At 38.1% G+C, this 20375-nt stretch overlaps 1 protein-coding gene across 1 annotated transcript; it reads right to left on the reverse strand.

Moving 5' to 3' along the window:
• Positions 1-257: 257 nt before the first annotated feature.
• LOC143621968 (uncharacterized) lies at positions 258-1723 on the reverse strand. Its single transcript, XM_077093234.1, has 2 exons — positions 1580-1723; positions 258-599 (listed from the first exon to the last, which is right to left on the reverse strand). The coding sequence occupies exons 1-2, from the start codon at positions 1721-1723 to the stop codon at positions 258-260; spliced, it is 486 nt and encodes a 161-aa protein (XP_076949349.1).
• Positions 1724-20375: the final 18652 nt, after the last annotated feature.

Raw genomic sequence — 20375 nt, forward strand, 5'->3', positions numbered from 1 at the left:
ATTTCACACTTTAATTACCTTACCACCCCAGCTTTTACAGTTTGAACCCGTAACCTCTAATTTCACACCTTAATCACCTTACTACGAGTGGGAATGGCTCCTTGAACTAACTAGAAACTTATATTTCAAACCAGAGAGAGGTTATTAGATAACAATAATCTCACCGATGAATCTAAGAAAGGCAAGTTGGAGTAACACATCCCACTAGAAAGGATACATTATTCCACATGACATATTGTAACAACCAAAAGACAGCACTAAGAGTCGTAACACATGTCACCATTACAACACCAAAAAGCAAAGTGTTCATCTTTGCGGTTATGACCACCACATTGCAAACACACAAAGCTACTTCCATCGGAGAATGCATCCACCATTACCTGCTTTCTCCCACTTTCAGTCAGTATAGATGTTCCACCACCGTCTGGCTCCCAATTTGATATTGAAGGCAACGCTTCAGCTATTGCACATTCAGCAAACAACGATGCCAGCTCATCAATATTATTTTCATTCATTTTCTTCATGTAAACCTCTTTTGCTCGATTTAGAGCTTCAAATGCACCCGCTTCACCTCTGGTACTTTTCATAGCCATCACAACCTGTTGCACAATAAGAAATAATTCAACACAACTATTACATAATCTGAAATACAATGTGTTTCCACTAAACCCAAATGAATTCCAACGAACCAAAAATCCCCCCTAAGAGCGCGTTCAGTTTGCAAAATTCAATGGAATTGAAACTACATCCCCTAAGGGCGCGTTTGGTTTGCAGAATTAAATGGAACTGAAATTCGAATTCCAACTTGTGATGTGTGTGGTTTGTACAATCCGTAGAAATTAGGTATCAATTTCATTCTTAACGCTTTTGGTTGTTAAATTAATTGGAACTACCCCACTCCCATCAAATTCCTTCATTTAAAGAATTTCGAAAATCCTTCCAAATGTGACGAATTCACCCAAAGTAGATCCAATTTTCAACTACCCCACTCGCGATGCACAGATGCGTTTCGGCAACAATGTTTTTTGGCACCAACGCAGCCCAACACTCATACGTTCTGGCACCGATACGTTCTATAGTCTGGTATGTTCTACGATCTGCTACCGTAAACACACCGATATCGTCGGTCTGGTGCCCATATCCGTCCGGCGCCAATTTACACGATTGACGCCGGTTTACACGTTTGGTGCCAGGTAACGCCTAGCCTGCTCTGCATCGGTAACCAGCACCAGCGTGTCCTTTATTGGTACCGAAACATGTAGGCAACGGAACATAACCTACACTCCAATTCTTCCGAAAAACTTCTGCGAATCAAACACACCCTAAAACTGAACAGCTTTTTACAGATTCTATTCACCACAAATTTTAATAAACTCCTGCAAATTCCAATCCCTCCGACAAAATTCGGCGAACCAGACGCATCCTAATTGTCAAGTATACCTTTTATTCAAGATCATTTGAATCCTATTAGGTTAGTTTATGAAGAAACAAAATGAATTTCATTGAAACAGCAATTAGGGTTAGCTAAATAAAATGAATTCTATGCACAATCAGATTCATAGCTGAATGAATTAATTACCGCTTGAAGAGCTTGAGAAGGTTTGCCCTGATCAATGAATTGGCGAGCTAGTGTGAGTAATCGTCTAGCCGCTTCAATTTGTTCTGAAGCCTCCGGTGAAGAAGATGTGATCGGAGCATCGGAATCCATCATATCCGCATCCATAATAATATTCTCAGCGTTTTCTTTAGTTTAGTTTGGTTTTATTCTGTGTTTCTGATTTTTCGTTTTTGGTTATAGACGAACGAGATGCTTCTAGCAATTTCTGGACTTCCCTTTCATTTTCAAAATGAACACAACACCTTTTTAAGAAGATAAACATTATTTTTATATTTTATGGTCGAGGCTCAAATGAAACCTTTTTTTACTATTTTTAAAACGACGAATTTATTATATTTAGACAATCGTATACTTTAAATTTGGAGAGCCCCAATGTGATGTGACCTTTTATTAACACTAATGAATGTTTGCATGAGTCGTTACCTAAACTGGTCCGGATGAAAGTCCCGCACACCATATCATATTTGGATTAAAATTGCTACAAGAAAACCATATCTACTATTATAATAAACAAAAATATTGTTGGATCAAGTGACACTTATTTGGCCCATGTTTGTATTACTTGGCAAAATATCATTTAACCAATTTAATTGTTTTTCAAAATAATAAAAACTTAACAAATTTAGATTGAAATATTCTAATTAATGAAAATTTGTTTTTCTTTTATTTTTTTATTTTTCATATTTTTTCAAATTTGTTTTCTTTTGTTTACAAGTTTTTAATTTGAAATTAAAAATTATTACTTTTTCTTAAATTATCTCTGTTTGAATAAGTATTATTAAATAAAAAATTAATATTAATTTTCATGATTTTAACACATTTGCTTCGGAGTTTACTAACATCCCGTAATATTTAATTTTAATAAAAAGAATTGTTTTCATAATGATGTCCTTTTACAGTATTTATTTTAAAATTTTAATATAAAATTCCTTTGTTTTTTTTACGATTTAATGGATTACAGAGGATAATAGTCTTTTTCTGGTTATAATTTTAACTTCTATTATATTCCATTAAAAATAATAATATCCTCAAAAACTTAGAAACTAATTTTTTGATAATCTTCCTATAATATGTTATTTTATTAAAATTGGTTTATTTCACATAAAAAAACAAATGTTTAAATATTATAAGTTTTGGACAACCATCCAACAACGGTAATTTTCATGATCGGCCATGCGATGTTACATGCTCATGTGCATCAAATCTAGATAAATACCTTTAAGGAAAAATACATGTGAATGTGACCAAATATCTGACGGTCGCTACTATCCAAAACCTATAATGGTTTCATGTTTGTTAAGGATGTTGTGTTGCTTTGAAAAAGTGAAGCAAAAATATCCGACGGTCGCTACTATCCAAAACCTGTAATGATTTCATATTGTTTGGGATGTTTTGTTGCTTTGAAAAAGTAAGGCTGTTTTTTATATTTAAGATAATGTTTTTTTATGTTTTAAAGTACATTTTCAGTTTTTATGGATTAACATTGGTTTAAACTCTTAGTATCCGATGTGTTGCTTATCTTTGCTTTAAAATTTTTCAATTTATATTGCTTTATAATATAATATATTTATTTTATACTTTGTGTATTGTTTATTTAAGTATTTGTATGACTTGTATCAATCTTTTTTTAAACACTATTCTTTTTAAAATATAAATCCATATATCAAATGATCATTAGTACTAAATAATTTATGGTTTTAGTAATAATTGAGTTTCAGTGACATTAGTAAGAAAAGTTTGATTAAATAAATTTTAAATATTATATAAAATGACAGTTTTTAGATATTTATGTCGCACTTCTAGATTAAAACTAGAGATGGAGTTAATATTCTAATATTCAACAAAAAGAGTAATAAAAATGTTGTATATGAAGAAATATTTAGAGATTAATGAAAATTTACCATCTAATTTTCTTTTTCTTTTTTTTATTTAGAAATTATTTTATTCAACGTTGCAATACATATTCATATTCATTCATCTAATACCAAATTATTATAAGTATTTCACATTGTTTTGTTTTTTTCTTAATATAGTTTACCCAGCCCGTGTATACACGGGTATTTAACCTAGTGTTTATCTAATAAAGATTTAGATATACTTGTGTTATTTGAACTTTCTTATCTTTTTATTTTCAATTGTTTTTGAATTAGATTCAAATTCTTCTTATTGATTTTCAAATTGTTGTATCCTGGTTTATAGTTATGAGTAAGAAAGAATTATTATTTTAGGTCTATTTTCTTTTTTTTATCTTTTGTTATAGGGAGATTATCGGTTTTCTCGAATAGACCATACCAGGATGTCATGTACATACCGATTTTCACGTTCCAGGTTTGACTTACTTAGGAACACTATCAAGAAGAAAACTCATCGCTGTGGGAAAACTTTATTGAGTCATGTGGGTCAATATGGATAACTTTTGAAAACCGAAATGCGTCAAGATGGATCAAAAGAAATTTTCAAGGAGGTCAATATGGGTTGAGAAAATGCTGGTAACGTTTGTTTATGAGTTAGAATGAGTTTGTTTATGTGCTAAGATTGACCAAAACAAGGTCCATTATATTTTATTTTAAAACAAAACCACAATCATAATTTATCTAAACCGAACATAAACTGAAAAATTGAAACCAAACAGAAACCGAGAACATTGAAACAGAATAGAAACCTAGAACATCGAAACCGAATAGAAACCTAAACCGACCAAAATGAAAAGAAAAAAAAACAAAACCGAACCGGAAAAAAAATGAAAAGAAACAAACTTGAACAGAGACTCAACCTTTTTTTATTGAACGAGGAGAACGAGACAAACGTTTTAGTTGTTTTATTTTTTTTTTTGTTTTTAATTTATATTTTAAGTTATTATTATTGAATGTTTAGGCATTCTTGAAACCTTTTTTATTTTAACATTTACTTGGGTTAAGATGGGTTAACTTAACTCATGTTGACCTTAACTCATCCTAAATTTTATTTAGAAACACATCATAACTTAAACTCTGTAAGGCCCCCGACCCCGGGTGCCCTACCTTCGTGCTGTTGGATTTACTCATTCACATAATTCGTAGAATCAGAGTTAATTAAAACATTTCGCGAAAAAAAAAGTCATTCATTAATACATAACATAAACATCTTGTCTTAAAATAACATAATATAAGTCTTAAACATAAAACATAATTGACACGAGTGTCTTCTTCATAGCGATGCCAGTCTTCCTCTTATTGCCACGTGTCCCACTGTAAGCAACCTGTCTCATCATACTTACCTACGTGCATACTAAAAGTCAGCTACGCTGAGTGAGTTCTAGTTAATTAACATACATTTCATCCACTTACTTACTAATACGTGTCCGAAGATACGTATTAATACTTACATGTTCCTTTATTAATCAAACATACATTCATACATTTATACTTCTTGCTAACTAGATACCTCGGATACTATAAAGATCCGGTCCTCACTTACCTTGGATATTATACGGGTCCGGACCCTACATACCTCGGAATTAATAAGGATTCGGTATCCTACATACCTTGGATATCATCAGAATCCAGTTCCTAATTACCTTAGATATTATAAGGGTCCAGTACCCTACATATCTCGGTTATTATTAGGGCCTGGTGCCCTCTAACATACCATACTATTCTACCTTCATTACACCTTCTTCCTACTTCCTTCAATCATAACTAATATAACAACTACGTGCATAATAGTTAAACAATTCATAGCATTCACATTCATACGCAAACATGTATCTAATATACACTTACCATTTAAGTTAATTGTATGAATCTAAACACATCGTAGTATGCACACAGCCCTGAAAACATAACACATAAAAAGGGCTAGAACTCACCTGGATCCTGTTACGTTCACCGTTAATAGTAATTCCTTTCTTCAACTGAGCCCGACTAACTATTAATAACATACACGTATTAATCCTCCATAATCTTTTGTTATTCATTTCTTAAGTTAGCAGGGTTAGGTTAATTGAACCGACATGTATTCTTCTTTATCTGTTAATATTAATTTAATATACCTTAACCTCATTTTTCTATTATTTTAAATTCTCGTTCTAACTTGTCTTTAGTTCTTGTCTTCACAATTTATGTTATATATACATACATAATATTTTACAAGTTATCTTACGTTCGTGCGTTCCCTTCTTTAACATCACGGGCTTTTATATTCAAGTGTGTCTTGAACGGGTCCCATAAATCGTTGGCTTAGCTTAGGGCAGGTTACGGTTTCTAGACGAGTCGAGTATCGGGTTCGGTTTTCATTTAAGTTTAACATCCAAGTGTCCTCTTCATTACCCTTTTATTATTATTGACAATAAAGTTTTATTATTATTATTATTATTATTATTATTATTATTATATTAAACTTCCTATATAATCCAACCCTAGACCCCCCCTCCCACAATCATCCTTCCCTTCTTCTTTATTTCACGACATTGCCTCCGCCACTCACCTTCCCTTCTCTCTCTCTTGAATTCCGACGACCTGGTTCCGGGTCGGGTTTGGGTTTTCCCCTTTCACGGTTGCTCCATGGCTACACCACCACCACTTTGCTTATTCCCTTTCTTACCTACCCACGGCCGTCGCCACCTCCGCTAACTCCGGCCACCGCCACCTGTCCTCCCTTCCTTCACTCCTTCGCACGGGATGCGAAATTCCTCCTTCGCACGGGATGCAAGATCACTCCTTTGCGCGGGATGCGAAATCATTCCTTCACACGTGATGCGAAATCCCCCCTTCGCACGGGATGCGAAATCACCCTTTCGCACAGGATGCAAAATCCCGGGTTCGCACGACGATTTCCAGATTTGGTTCGCATAGGGTTTTGCATAAGAATTTTCGCATGGGTCTTCGCATAAGGATTTTCGCATGGGTCTTCGCGTAAGTATTTTTGCATGTCGCATAAGGAGTTAACTCAGATCGGGTTCGGGTTCGGGTTCGGTTTCGTCGCACCGGCTTGGTAGGTTTGGGTTTGGTCCGAGGTCATGGTGGGTTGTTGGGTTCGGATCTGTTTTAAGGGGTTGCACCTCGGGTTTCATGTCCAACCATTGTTCACCGGAAAATGGGATTCAACTCGCCGGAATTTCGCTTGCACTGAGCCTCTGTTACGGCGGTGACAGCTTCAAGCTGTTACACTTTAGTATTATTCGCATTATTTATTTTCTTTGTCAAATTCGTTATTATTATTGTTTGATTTGTTGAAGCTTGTTTATCTTTATTTTATTCGGTTCGCTTTTAGTTTTTAACTCGTTTGTTATCAAACTTGATCAAGAAAATGAAACGAAAATGAACATAAATCGTTACCTTTTGGTGTGGTTGAGTTAGATCTAGGAAGGATGATTTGGATTGGGAACCTTTGGTGTACAGGAGGTTTATGCTGTGTGTGTATGTGTGCTAATGATTTGGTGGATGATGATGGAATGATAAGGATATGATAAAATTAGAGTTTAGGGGTTTAAATAGGCAAAGCCCAAAGGCGTTTGGGCTCAAATCACTCTTAAGTCCATTAAACCCTATTAATATTATCCATGCTTCAACATATTATTTAGTTAATTTAATTGACGCATCTCGACACGACAACTAGGACCCGAAGTATCTTATTTATTTATTTATAGAAAAGAGACGTTACAAACTCATTCTGACCGATCACCCAGTTCAACCCAACCCATTCACATTGTCATATCTAGAGTCATGTTTCAAATACGAGACCTTAAGATCTTAAATCTTAACAATCATCTTCATGTCATTGGACCACAAGATCTCTTGCTTCAAATTACAAACCTTAGTAGTGTGTTTTTTTTTCTAGTATAAACTTACGTTAAACAACTTAGATTAAAAGTTAATTAAATCAAACTAAATTATTACTAATAGTTTGGTTTTAGGAGTTTTGGTGTATTAGACTGTTGCTACAACGGGATAGCTAACAATAAGAGTATGGCAGGGTGATGGCATGGATATTCTAGGGTCACCTTCCAGCTTCCTGCTCGTACCTACAACATGGAAGAACTTATTAGAAGGGACCAGAGACCAGGGTCTCTAGTGTCACACCCCAACCTATGACGAAAATGTCAGGGTGTGAACCGTTAGTTCACAGCTCACAGGGTACTATCAAACAATTTACAATATCACAATAACTAATTAAATTTATTTATTTCAAACTTTCAAACAAGTGCACAAGGTTTAGATCATGACAAAAATAATCCAAATTAAACAATTAATCCAAAATAAAAATAAAACGCAAATATTCTTTATTTTATTACCAAGGTCTCTCTATATATTTATTCACCTTAGCTTCAAACCAAATGATAACCTGCAAATGCGTACAAATTAGTATAGATTTGTCAACACTGGGGCATGCTTAAAAAGTCGCTAGCCGCTCCCAGGGCAGTCGACAAAGGAATTGCGAGTACTCGGTTTATGTGGAGAGTACTCGGGAAGTACTCGAACATGGTAAATTATAAAGAAACTTATTTTTGAGAACTTATATATATGTCAAGTATCATAAATCTACTAATATTTATAACAAAATACGTGAATATCAATATAAATAAAAAAGATACATTTTTAAATACTAAAGTATCAAAAAATTTGAAAATCAATAATTAAAAAAATGAAAGTAATTTTGTAATGTTATATAAATATGAATTATGTTTAATTTTTTAAAGTCAAAATATGTTTGAGTTGACCGACTAGATCCAATTGTGGGGGAGGTTGACCATTTTTTATCTATTCCGAGTAACTAGGCAGAGTTAAAGAAAGTCGCCTTGATGTGCGTCGAATAACCCTATAACAATGACCCTCACAACTAAGCTTTAAATATAAAACGAAAATCCTAAAACCACAAACAACCGGCAAGTGTACCGATCGCAAGTAGTATAGACCTAGGAAGTCCAAGTATCGAACACGTGGACACGTAAGACGCTAACGATCACTAACCCTAGACAAAACCTACCTAAGAATAATATTTAATTGATTTTTGATTTTTAATTACTTAACTGGACTAACTAAACTGACTGACAAAACTTACCAAAAATAGAAAACTTAACGACAAACTAACTGTGTTAACTTCGGATAGAGAAAAACGTCTACCTACGTCTGAATCAAACTGCAGGCCTAACAAGCTAATGGATTGAATGATATCTAGACACCGGTTCCTAAAGATGACACAACTAAAGATCGCTCGGGCTTACTGGATCACCTCTCGGTCTCACTGAATAAACCTAAACTACTCAAAATCGCCTAAAACGACCAAACCGGGAAACAATTGTTAACGTGTTCTAATGTTGACTCACCTTTCGGTCTCACCAACACTTGAACCTAATGGCAATGAATACTACACAACCAAGGATAGAGGAACAATTCAACTTAAACCAAAATAGATCAACTAATCGCTCAAAACATCTAAACCTGACAAGAAACAATCTCGCTCTTGCGCAATCCTTATTCTAGCATGCAAAGGCAATGAGAAAACCCTAACTTCTTATCACCTCTCGGTCTCAAAGAAGGTGCCTAACCGCTGTACTTAATCCAACTAATCATGCAACAAAACCCTACGGTGGTACCTACCGCAAACAAAGCCTAAACAAAAAGTCTAGAATCAAACAATGCGCCGATCAATCAATACAAAACTAATCAACCGACACAAGGAGTTTATGCAATGAATTAACCAATATTTCCAGCCTTTAAACACAACCTATTTCATGTCTAAATCAAACTTTACAATAACAATTAAAGTCTATCAATCAAACAATCCATAAACCTCATCAAATATTAACAATTATCATCATTCCTAGGTAGAACCGAAAAGATTAGCCTCTAATCATCTTTGGACAGCCATGAACACTTAATAAAAACATCATATAAATCATCTCAATAATCAATTCAAGCATTCAATGATCAATACAATTCATAAACAAGTCAATATCTCAAGCAATTGTAAAACAATTCAACAATTAATCAAGAACAATGAAAGTGTATGAACAATGAAAAAGATGTAAGGATATGAGATGTTTCGGGGCTGCTCTTGGCTGTAAAAACTGATGGTGAATGATCCCGAGACTTGTCCTTGCCTTCTTCTTCCTTCCCTAGCCGCTAAGACACCAACCCTAGCCGCCACAAAACTTTTTTTCTTTTCTTTCTCTTGCCCATTGTTCCGATCGCAGGTCTGCTGCCACTTAGGGTTTTTTTATTTTTTTTAGTTATAATATTATGTAGAGAATGGGCTTGTCCATGACGCATATGGGACGGGCTTTGAGTTTTACTTGAAAACGTATGCGTAAAAAGCTCGTAAACTGCTCGAAAAGTCCGGTTTCTTTCTTTCTTTCACCCAAAACCTACAAGCTTATTAAAACTATGTAAAAACTATATAAAACAAGTAAAAATACATAAAATATAATATAATACGTAGATAAAAGATGCGGAAAATACGTGTGTTTTACAACACATCAAATATCCCCACACTTAAGACTTTTTCTTTCCTAAAAAAGAATACTACACAGGATCATATCCGAGTTCAACCGACAACTCTTGGTTTTATTTATTTATTATTATTAATATATATATATATATATATATATATTTCTTTTTAAAGTATTAGAACAAGTGACCCGTTACCCAAATATTTCTTCCAACTTTCACCTAATAAGTTAGATCAGGTCGATTGCCGGTATTGCTGTCCACTTAAACCCATGCCCCCAATACTTACCAAGGCAAATAAGGCGCGACAATTTTATCAGTTTGAATAACAGTGGAACCCAACAAATAATAACCATACCAAACCCGAGTCACCCCAATTTGACTTAAACCTTATATCGAGTTGATCAAAACATGAAGTGCCATTTTTTTATGAATAGCTAAAGACAATCAAGGGTATTGTTTATCCACCTAAGCTTAAGCATTAAGGTCTACCTAGCAGCCATTAGATACGATTAATGTACGTTTAAGTAGCTAACTAGTAAGTGTTCCCCACTACATGGCATACCCCCGTTATCAAGAAATACCCCAAAGTTTATCTCCAAGGGTGAGTATGCACAGATTCATCTGTAGGGCTTACATATGACGTGTCTCTTATGGCCCGTTTCTTAATGGTAATAAGGCACGAGCAAGGGGACCCCATATGACTAACAGCGTGTATGATCAAACCAGTAGTGTATTTGTAACTTTGAAGTACGAGGTGATCATGTTTATTGACTTATGTTTGGCAGATAAACTGCGGGTTTGCTCTTTGAGCTCTTTTAATATTCATAACTCCACTTAGGAGATGTAAATACCTAGATGATAAATCGCATAAAGACCCATGGTGTCCGTCCCCCGGGGCATCCCATCAATACAGGATTTAAGGTTATAAAACCATACGCCTATGAAGTGTTAACCACTAAAACTAGAAGCATGAAATTTATGTTTATATCACAGGCTACTTTGCATACCCTAATGTTAAGCCTACCCAAGCATCGTATGATTAGTCTATTCCAATTTCTATAAAATTTTTAATTTTTACGATCAAACTAAACGTAAGGCTTGAGTATGACCCGCCTTTTCATCCCATTTTATAAAGTTAAGTCAACAACCAAACCGCCCTTTCATTTTTGAAGGCTGAGCCTGCCAGCACATCGATTACTGAGTCTAAATCGTTCGGTTGCCATTCATTACGTGTGGGTCTAATGGGCACTGTTCTTATTTACTATATATATATATATATATATATATATATATATATATTTTTCAAAAATTTTCCTACAACTAAGTAAAATAAACCCCATCCCCACACTTAGAACGAAATCGTCCTCCATGAGTACAAGGAAAAGAAATAAAATAAAATAAAAATGAAACAAAAATTAAAAGGATAATATACAAGACTAAAACAAAGAACGGGTTACTCCCCTGGTTTATGTGCAGAATCATCAATAGCTGTGTACAAGACCGTATAGCATTTCATTCGCGGCCGCAACCTCGGGAGAACCTGTTCCAAAACGCCATTGTAGCTACCATGCGCATAATATAACCTGTAAAACTCAAACTCGCTAGCATGTAGCGGCGTACAACACGGAAAACAAAAACATAAAGAAATAAACATATTTTTGTGTTTTTGGTTTTTATAATTGTTTTTTTTTTGTTTTTTATTTTTTTTATATATTTATTTTTTTAATAAAAGAACACCCCTTAAATCGACCGACTTGAATGGAGATTGAGTACGAGCGGTTTCATCTTGAAACATCCTGAAATAGACAAAACAAATAAAACATATAGCATAAACATATAACAAAAATACAAACTCTACAACTCGGGCAGTCTCCGAGTGATGCATCCACACGTCTACGTCTCGGAGAGTGAGTCGAGGTAGAATACCTCGACCGTCTGATCAGTTATCGGCTCGCCAATGTAGTGCATCAGTCTATGACCGTTCACCTTAAACGTCCCGCCTTTATCCTTTATCTCAACAGTGCCATACGGGAAAACCTCACTAATCGTAAACGGACCTGACCAACGGGATCTCAACTTTCCCAGGAATAACCTCAACCGGGAATTATACAATAAGACCAAATCCCCACACTTAAACAGCTTAATACCCTTCAACTTACGATCCTGCAGTTCCTTCGCCCGCTGCTTAAGTATGGTCCCATAACTCCTCCAACTCAAACAACTGATGAAAACGATGATCTCCGTTAGGTAACTCAGAATCAAGGGAGGACAACTCAGTGTCAACATCAAGGAGTTTTTCGGTCAAGGTGACCATCTCAACCTTTGGAGTCTCCCTATCTAAAATCTGTGTGTCTGAGGCGGAGCCTCCACAGAGGTCACTGGAAAACTCCCCCATGAGTCATGATCGTATCAATGAAGTGTAGGGAGTCATCAGCCAATTTGGGATGCTTAGGTGACTGTCGAACGTCAAACGTGACGTTCTCATCCCCGACTCGAAGAATCAGTTTTCCATCGCGAACGTCGATCAACGCATACGCGGTGGCTAGAAAGGTCTGCCCAGAATGAGTGGAACATTATCATCCTCTTTCATATCAAGAATAACGAAGTCCACCGGGAAGATGAACTTACCAATGCGAACGAGCATGTTCTCAACAATCCCACGCGGATACTTCACAGAACGATCAACAAGCTGGATACTCATCCTGGTAGGCCTCGGTTCACCTAAGCTCAGCTTGCTGTACACGGAATACGACATAAGATTAATATTGGCCCCAAGGTTGGCTAGCGCATGAATCACCATATCATCACTCAAGATGCAGGGAATTGTGAAACTCCCTGGATCGGCCATCTTCTCTGGTAACTTCCTCTGTAAGACAGCAGAACAACTAGCACTCAAAGGGATGGAAGCGACCTTAGCTAACTTCTCCTTATTCGAGAGAATATTCTTAAAGAACTTCGCCTATTTAGGCATCTGAGTCAGTGCCTCAAGGAATGGAATATTAAGGTAAAGCTACTTCAAAAGATCAAGGAATTTGGAGTTCTGCTCCTTATCTCTATCTTTACGAAGTCTCTTGGGGTATGGCAATCTAGGTTTGTAGACTCTTGGTGGCTCGATCGGTAACTGCTGTCTCTCGGCCTGTGCTGAACTCCCTGGGCTGCTCCTCTGATGCACCTGGGCCGGCGGAGACTCCATCTGAATCTCCTCATCCACCTGCTCCTCTCCATTGACTGCAAGCTGCTCGACAACTCCTCGTCTGGACCTCTCCTGAATCACGGGCTCGTTTCGTGCCCCTGCACCGCTCCTAGTAGTCACAGCTTTCACGAATCCTCTCGGGTTTTGCTCGGTATTGCTCCCGGAGGCCTCTCATTTAAACGACTAGCTATATCCCCAATCTGTCGCTCTAGATTCTGAATCGATGCTCCCTGATTTTTCTTGAAGTTTTCGTGCTCACGGAACTTCTCTTGGGTTTCTTTATAACGGGAATCCTCTCGTGTCAAGAGCTGGGATAGCATCTGTATCTGCTGTGCCATCATCTCCTCTAAGGTGGGCTTCTTCTCTTCACTGCGCGCTCCGTCACCTGCATCCTGGAATAGACTCTGCCGCTGCTGAAAACCGGACTGATTGCCGCCCCTCCAGTTGGAGTTCTGATTGCCTCTCCAACCCAAATTAGAAGAATTGAAAGAATTTTGATTTCGGTTTGGATTGCCTATGAAGTCTACCGCCTCCTCCTACAAACTGACTGGGCACTGAACGGTATCATGCCCTCCTTTGCATATCTTGCACAGCTTGCTCTTCGTCTACAAGTCCTTCAATCTGCGCTAACGCCTCAACCTGTGCCGTGAGCGCGGTGGTCGTTGTTGGTGCATAGATGTCAGTAGTTCATATGTCTAATGTCTGTAATCGAGTCTGTAATATTGTTTATGTATTTGTTTGTTTAAAGCGAAGTCGTTGACAAGTTCGCTTAGGCGAACTTGTTAACCAAGCGAAGTTGTTGACAAGTTCGCCTAGGCGAACTTGTTGAACAAGCGAAGTTATGGACAACTTCGCCTGAGGCGAAGTTGTCGTGTATTTATATAGGTTACGGATTTCTGTTTAGTGGTTGTTCAAGTTACGTGTAATTCAGTGAGTCAAGTGACGTGAGGTCGAGAGTCTGTAAGTATCACGGTTTGAGTTATTAATATAACGTGTGTTTGTTCGTATCGTATTCGTGTGTTCGTGTGTGTTTGTGTTCTACGTCCGTAACGATCTACACAGGGATTCCGCACCTGTGTATATCGGGATATCTCGTGTGATCCGTCCACGGAACCTACAATTGGTATCAGAGCTTTTGCTCGATTGTGTGGTTCGGGATATTCACGCGGGTGTAGAATTAGTCCCGTTTCGACTATTCACGGGACGAGTTTTTGGTGTATTTGCTCATTCTTGCCTCCTACCAGTGTGTTCAAGCCTTTAAACCGTCAAAAACGTCGTTAAAATCCGATTTTCAGATCTGCAGAAAGTTTGAGTTTGTCAGGTGAAGTTGCTGTTCATCAGGCGAAGTTGCCGTCAGGATACGTAGGGTTTCGGCGAAGATATAAGGAGAAGCGAAGTTATTTACAACTTCGCCTACCTCCTCAACTTTGCCTAACTCAGCGAAGTTCTCATCAAGTTCGCCTACTTTCTAAGTTCGCTTACCCTAAGCGAAGTTATTCTCAACTTCGCCCAGTCACGCGAATTTAAGAAAGATCCAGCGAAGTTATTACTTAAGCGAAGTTATCCTTAACTTCGCCTACAGTACTGTTCAGAGGAAATTTTTTAACTTCGCCTTTTCAGAATTTTTCGGGTTTCTTAGTCTTCAAGAATGATGTCGTCGATCAACATTTCGGAGCTTGTAAAGATGGAAGTTGAAGCGGGGTCAGCTACAAAGGCCCCAAGGTTGCTGAAGGGGACCGATTTTGTTGCGTGGAAGGATCGGTTCATACAATACGTTAAATACCAGGATGTGAAAATGTGGGTATGCATCCAAGATGGATATATTCCACCAGTCATGGAGTATGAGGGTCGAGACCAAATCAAGAAATACAGTAAAATGGAAGAGGAGGAGAAAAAGATGTATGAAGTCGAAAGCAAGGCTCATGCTGCAATCACAATGGCTCTTCCACAGGAGATCCTCCATACGTTCAGAAAGTATACATCAGCTAGAGAGCTTTGGGAAGCTCTTGAGAACAGATTTGAGGGTAATGTAGGTATTCGGGCTTCAAAGATAAAGTTACTCAAAACTCAATTTTCAGTCTTTAAGTACCTAAAGAACGAATCTCTTGATGATATTATCACTCGATATTATCATCTAATGACTGAATTGAGTAACTACTCCATTTCCTACCGAGAAGAAGAGATTGTGGAAAAACTTCTCGATGCCCTCCCACCTAAATGGGAGATGTATACTGTACTGATGAGGGAAGACAAGGACTTCCCTACTTATGATCTTGAAACCACTGTCAACAAGCTCAGAACTTTTGAGCTTAATATGGTAAGAAAAGAAACATCTATGGATCAGGTTCAAGATCCAGGCATGTACGGTGCTAAAGTAAACTCCAATTCAAGTTCAAAGACTGATTCTGCCGCCTACTACTCAAAGAGCGAGTCGGGTGCCAAGTCTTCACAGGAGGGGCATGTGTCAGTAAACTCAAATGGGGATGTTTGCTTTGTTGTGGGTGGATCAAGTGGTACTCAACAGACAGCAAGCAAGAGTAGTGGATCTTCAAGTTCCTCAAGCAATAATTACTCTAAGATGCCAATGAGCGTCAAATCTGCTGAAGAGCAGTTTGGCCTCTATGCTTCGATTATTGCTTCATATGAAAACTATATTCAAGGAAAGGTTGTTGATCCAGCGATGCTGGATGAAGACTATGACCAGATCGATGCTGATGATCTGGAGGAAATGGATTTACAATGGCAGATGGCCATGATAGTGAGGAGAGTGAAGAAGTTTATGAGAAAGACGGGGAGAAAGTTTGTTGGTGGCAGGCCAGGGTTCGACAAGTCTAAGGTGAGGTGCTATAACTGTCAACAAAACGGGCACTTTGCCAAAGAGTGCAGAAACGAGCGAGTTGAACGTGGTCATGGCCGGCCTGCACAGCACACTGGGAATAGTAAGGAAATCAATGCCATGATGTCCAGAGAAGCAGGTGAATACAACTGGAACCTGCATTCGAATGAAACTAGTGAACAAGCAAATATGGCTAAGGATGAGAATGAAGAACGTGAGAAGATTACCGGAGAAGAGAAAGCTACTGGTAAGAAAAAAGCTTTCATGACAGATAACAAGGATCAACTCTCCGAGGTAAGTTCTAAATCTATTTGTACTAAATGTGAGAATTTGTCTGAGCAACTTGCTACCATAACTGATCAGTATGTTCGTTTAGATGCTGAGTTTAAAACTCTTAAAGAAGATCATCACTTTATGAAAGCAAGAGAAAACAGTTACAAAGTTAAAATAAAAGCGTGTGAAAAAGATGTTAAAAGCTTAAAAACAAAACTTGCTGAAAAAATGGAAGTAATTGATCTAAGTTATGAGGTTTTAGAAGAAAAGACTAAACTGATTGCTGAACGAGAAAAGCAGATTGCTGACCACCAGGTGAAAGTGGTGGAACTGAACCGAAAACTTGAGCAGTTCAGAAATTCCTCAGCTATTCTTGATCACCTTGTTAGTGATCAAGGTACCTCTACAAAGAGGGGAGGAATTGGTTATCACGAGGTTCCACCACCTTATAACCACAATTACACTTTTAACCCTAGTGTTCAGAAATCTGTTGATTTTGAAGTTCCTCAGACAGTTCCAATCAAGGTTACGAGTAAAGAACCAAGTGTTAGAAGTGGCGAAACGAGTTCGCCTGTTTCAAGTGTGAAAATTTCTGTTACGAGTCCAGTCTCATCAGATTCGGATAAGTTGTCCGAATCGGGTAAGATAAAAGAGAAGGTAGTGTTACCCACTGGTGGAGAAAAAGATAAAACCTATAAAAGGAGTACTCCACTCAACCCGTACGTCCCACCTTATGTGAGACGAACGGCCGGTAACACAGCCTCAACATCCAAAACAACCTTTGAAAAGAAAATGGAGCATAGGTGTTGTTTTAGGTGTAATAAGTTAGGACATCTTGTTGCAGATTGCCCTCTGACGCCGAAATTCAGAGGTGCGAGGCCTATTAAAACTGAGCATAAGCCTAATGGTAATTTTAATACTGCTAAAAATGAAAACCCTTCAAAGTTCCGAAATGTAACTAATTCAGGTTTTCACAGAAACAAACCTCAGTTTAACAATGCTAATAACCAAACCACAAGATATAATACTTCCAATACACATAGGTTTGGAAGGCCTCACACTCAATTTCCAAGGAGATTTCCTAATAGGACTGACAGGAATTATCCAGATGCTAACTTTGGAAAGCAGAAGTACGGGATATATAGATCCAAGACCAATTGGTCTTGGGTCCCTAGATTCTAATCCTTTGCTTTTGTTGTGCAGGAACAGTTGAACAGGGCTGCCCACAGTCTTTGGATTGTAGATAGCGGCTGTTCCCGGCACATGACGGGTAACAAATACTTGTTGCACGACTTAAAACCTGTTCAAGGAGCGAGAGTTAGTTTTGCAGGTGAAAGTGGAGGCAGAATTACTGGAAGAGGAACGGTGTTCAATGGGAAAATGACTCTTGAGAATGTGAACTTTGTAGAAGAGTTGAAGCACAATCTGCTGAGTGTGTCGCAGATTTGTGATAAGGAGTACACTGTTCATTTCACGAAGAATGAGGCGATCGTGTTGAAGCCTGGTTTTCAGATACCAGACGAGTGGATAGTGATGAAAGCTCCACGTGATACAAATACTTATGTGATGGATATGAGGTCTACTGAAATGGCCACGGGAGAATCATGTTTATTGACAAAAGCAAGTGAATCGGAATCCGAACTGTGGCACAAGAGGATGGGGCACATTCATCTTCGGAAGATGAACCACATTGTCAGGAATGGACTTGTGATGGGAGTTCCCTTGAAAAGTTTTAACTTTGAAGACAAATGTATAGCATGCAAGAATGGAAAACAACACAAGAAATCCCATCTCGCCAAGAAGGTCAACTCTATTGCCAGTACTCTAGAACTGCTCCACATGGATCTCTTCGGTCCCGTGAATACAAAAAGTCTAGGAGGTACTTCTTACTGCTTGGTGATCACTGATGACTACTCGCGATATTCGTGGGTATATTTTCTAAAATCGAAAGATGAGACGGCTCAAATGGTGAAGAATTTGATTACCAAAGTTGAGAACGTCATGGGTAAAACAGTTAAGTTCATCAGGAGTGACAATGGAACGGAGTTCAAAAATTTTGAGATGGAGATCTTCTGTCTTCAGAAAGGAATTGAACACCAATACAGCGCTCCGTATACTCCGCAACAGAATGTAGTGGCTGAAAGGAAGAACCGAACTTTAATTGAAGGAGCCAGAACTATGATGGCAGATTCGAAGCTTCCTGTGATGTTCTGGGCTGAAGCAGTTGCTACAGCCTGCTATGTTCTGAATAGAGTGTTAACTGTTAAGAGACTTGGTAAAACGTGTTACGAGCTTATGCATGGAAGGAAGCCCAACTTGAGTGGTCTTGAACCATTCGGGTCCCCTTGTTCGATCTTGAAGACAAACTCTAAATTTGGCGAAGTAGCCGATGAAGGAATCTTAGTCGGTTATGTTGTTGGTACTCCCAACAGACGTGTCTTCAATACTTCGACCTGCAAGGTGGAGGTGGTGTGTAACACCGACATCACAAGTTACCAACCGCCAAAACCTAGCAATGGACCTGCTGAGCTTTTCGACTATGTTAAGCTTTTTAAGTCATTTAACATACCGGATTTCGAAATTTCTGAAGAAGAAGAAAGAGCTGCGACGAAGATGATACTTGATGAGGAAGAAAATCTATTGCAAAGACAGCTGATTGATAAATGTCAACCTTCCTCATCAAACACTATCGGTACCCCTGCTGCCTCTGCTGAAGAAGAATTTATCAATCCTTTTCACTCTCAGCATGAAACAACCATTGATGAGATCTCTTCTAATTTGGAAGATAATTTGCATGTCGGTTCTGTTCCGACCACGAGAATTCATAAAGATCACCCTTTGGATAATGTGATTGGTGATGTGTCCTCAGGTGTACAAACGAGAAGTAGCCTGAATGAACACACCTGTATTTATACAAGCATTAAGGAGACAGGAATAATCAATGAATGCCTGTATACCTGCTTTATAAGCCAGATTGAACCGAAGAATTATCAAATGGCTTTAAAGGACAGCTCGTGGGTCGAAGCCATGCAAGAAGAGTTGGCTCAATTCGAGAAGATGGAAGTTTGGACTTTGGTTGAAAAACCAAAGAATGTGCATGCGATAGGCACAAAATGGGTGTTTAAGTACAAGAGAGATGATAAGGGGATTATTATAAGAAACAAGGTGAGGCTAGTCGTTAAAAGTTTTAATCAACAAGAGGGGATTGATTATAACGAAGTGTTAGCTCCTGTCGCCAGGTTGGAAGCCATAAGATTGTTTTTAGCGTTTGCTGCTTATGAAAAGATGAAGGTGTTTCAGCTAGATGTGAAGAGTACGTTTTTGAATGGGAAAGTTGATGAGGTTGTGTATGTTGAGCAACCTCCGGGTTTTCCTGACCCAGACTTTCCAGATCACGTGTACAGGTTGAGCAAGGCGTTGTATGGATTACATCAGGCACCTCGTGCCTGGTATTCAACTTTATCGGATTACTTGCTCGAGAATGGTTTTGAAAGAGGGAAAATTGATAGCAGGTTGTTCTTCAAAAGAGATGGAAGCGACTTCCTGCTGGTACAAGTCTACGTGGATGACATTATATTTGCTGCGTCAAAAGTCTCCATGTGTCAGGAGTTTGAAGCCGTCATGAAGAAAAGGTTTGAAATGAGTGCTATGGGTGAACTAACTTTCTTTCTAGGATTGCAGGTTGATCAGAAGAAGGACGGGATGTTCATCCATCAGACGAAGTATGTTCATGATGTGCTTAAGCGCTTCAAGATGGAGGACAGTTCTCCATATGATACTCCAATCTGCGTCAATCACAAATTGGGTGCTAAAGTAGACGGTGATGCAGATGTGGACCCAACTCAATATCGGGCAATAATAGGTTCTTTAATGTACTTAACTGCATCTAGGCCTGATATAATGTTTGCTGTTTGTCTTTGTGCACGTTTTCAGGCAAATCCAAAAGAATCTCATTTGAAAGGTGCAAAGAGGATACTGCGGTATCTCAAGGGCAAGCCGAAGCTGGGGTTGTGGTACCCGAGAGGA

The sequence above is a fragment of the Bidens hawaiensis genome, unplaced genomic scaffold, assembly GCF_021521415.1.
Source record: "Bidens hawaiensis isolate Kalapana, Puna unplaced genomic scaffold, B.hawaiensis_p1.1 tig00003004_1, whole genome shotgun sequence".
NCBI lineage: Eukaryota > Viridiplantae > Streptophyta > Magnoliopsida > Asterales > Asteraceae > Bidens > Bidens hawaiensis.

Bases quoted from the DNA above. Each gene is read 5' to 3' on its own strand.
- LOC143621968 (XM_077093234.1), bottom strand. From the start codon at position 1,723: ATGGATGCGGATATGATGGATTCCGATGCTCCGATCACATCTTCTTCA. The intron at 600-1,579 runs GTAATTAATTCA...ATTGTGCAACAG, and splicing joins CTTCTCAAGCTCTTCAAGCG to GTTGTGATGGCTATGAAAAG.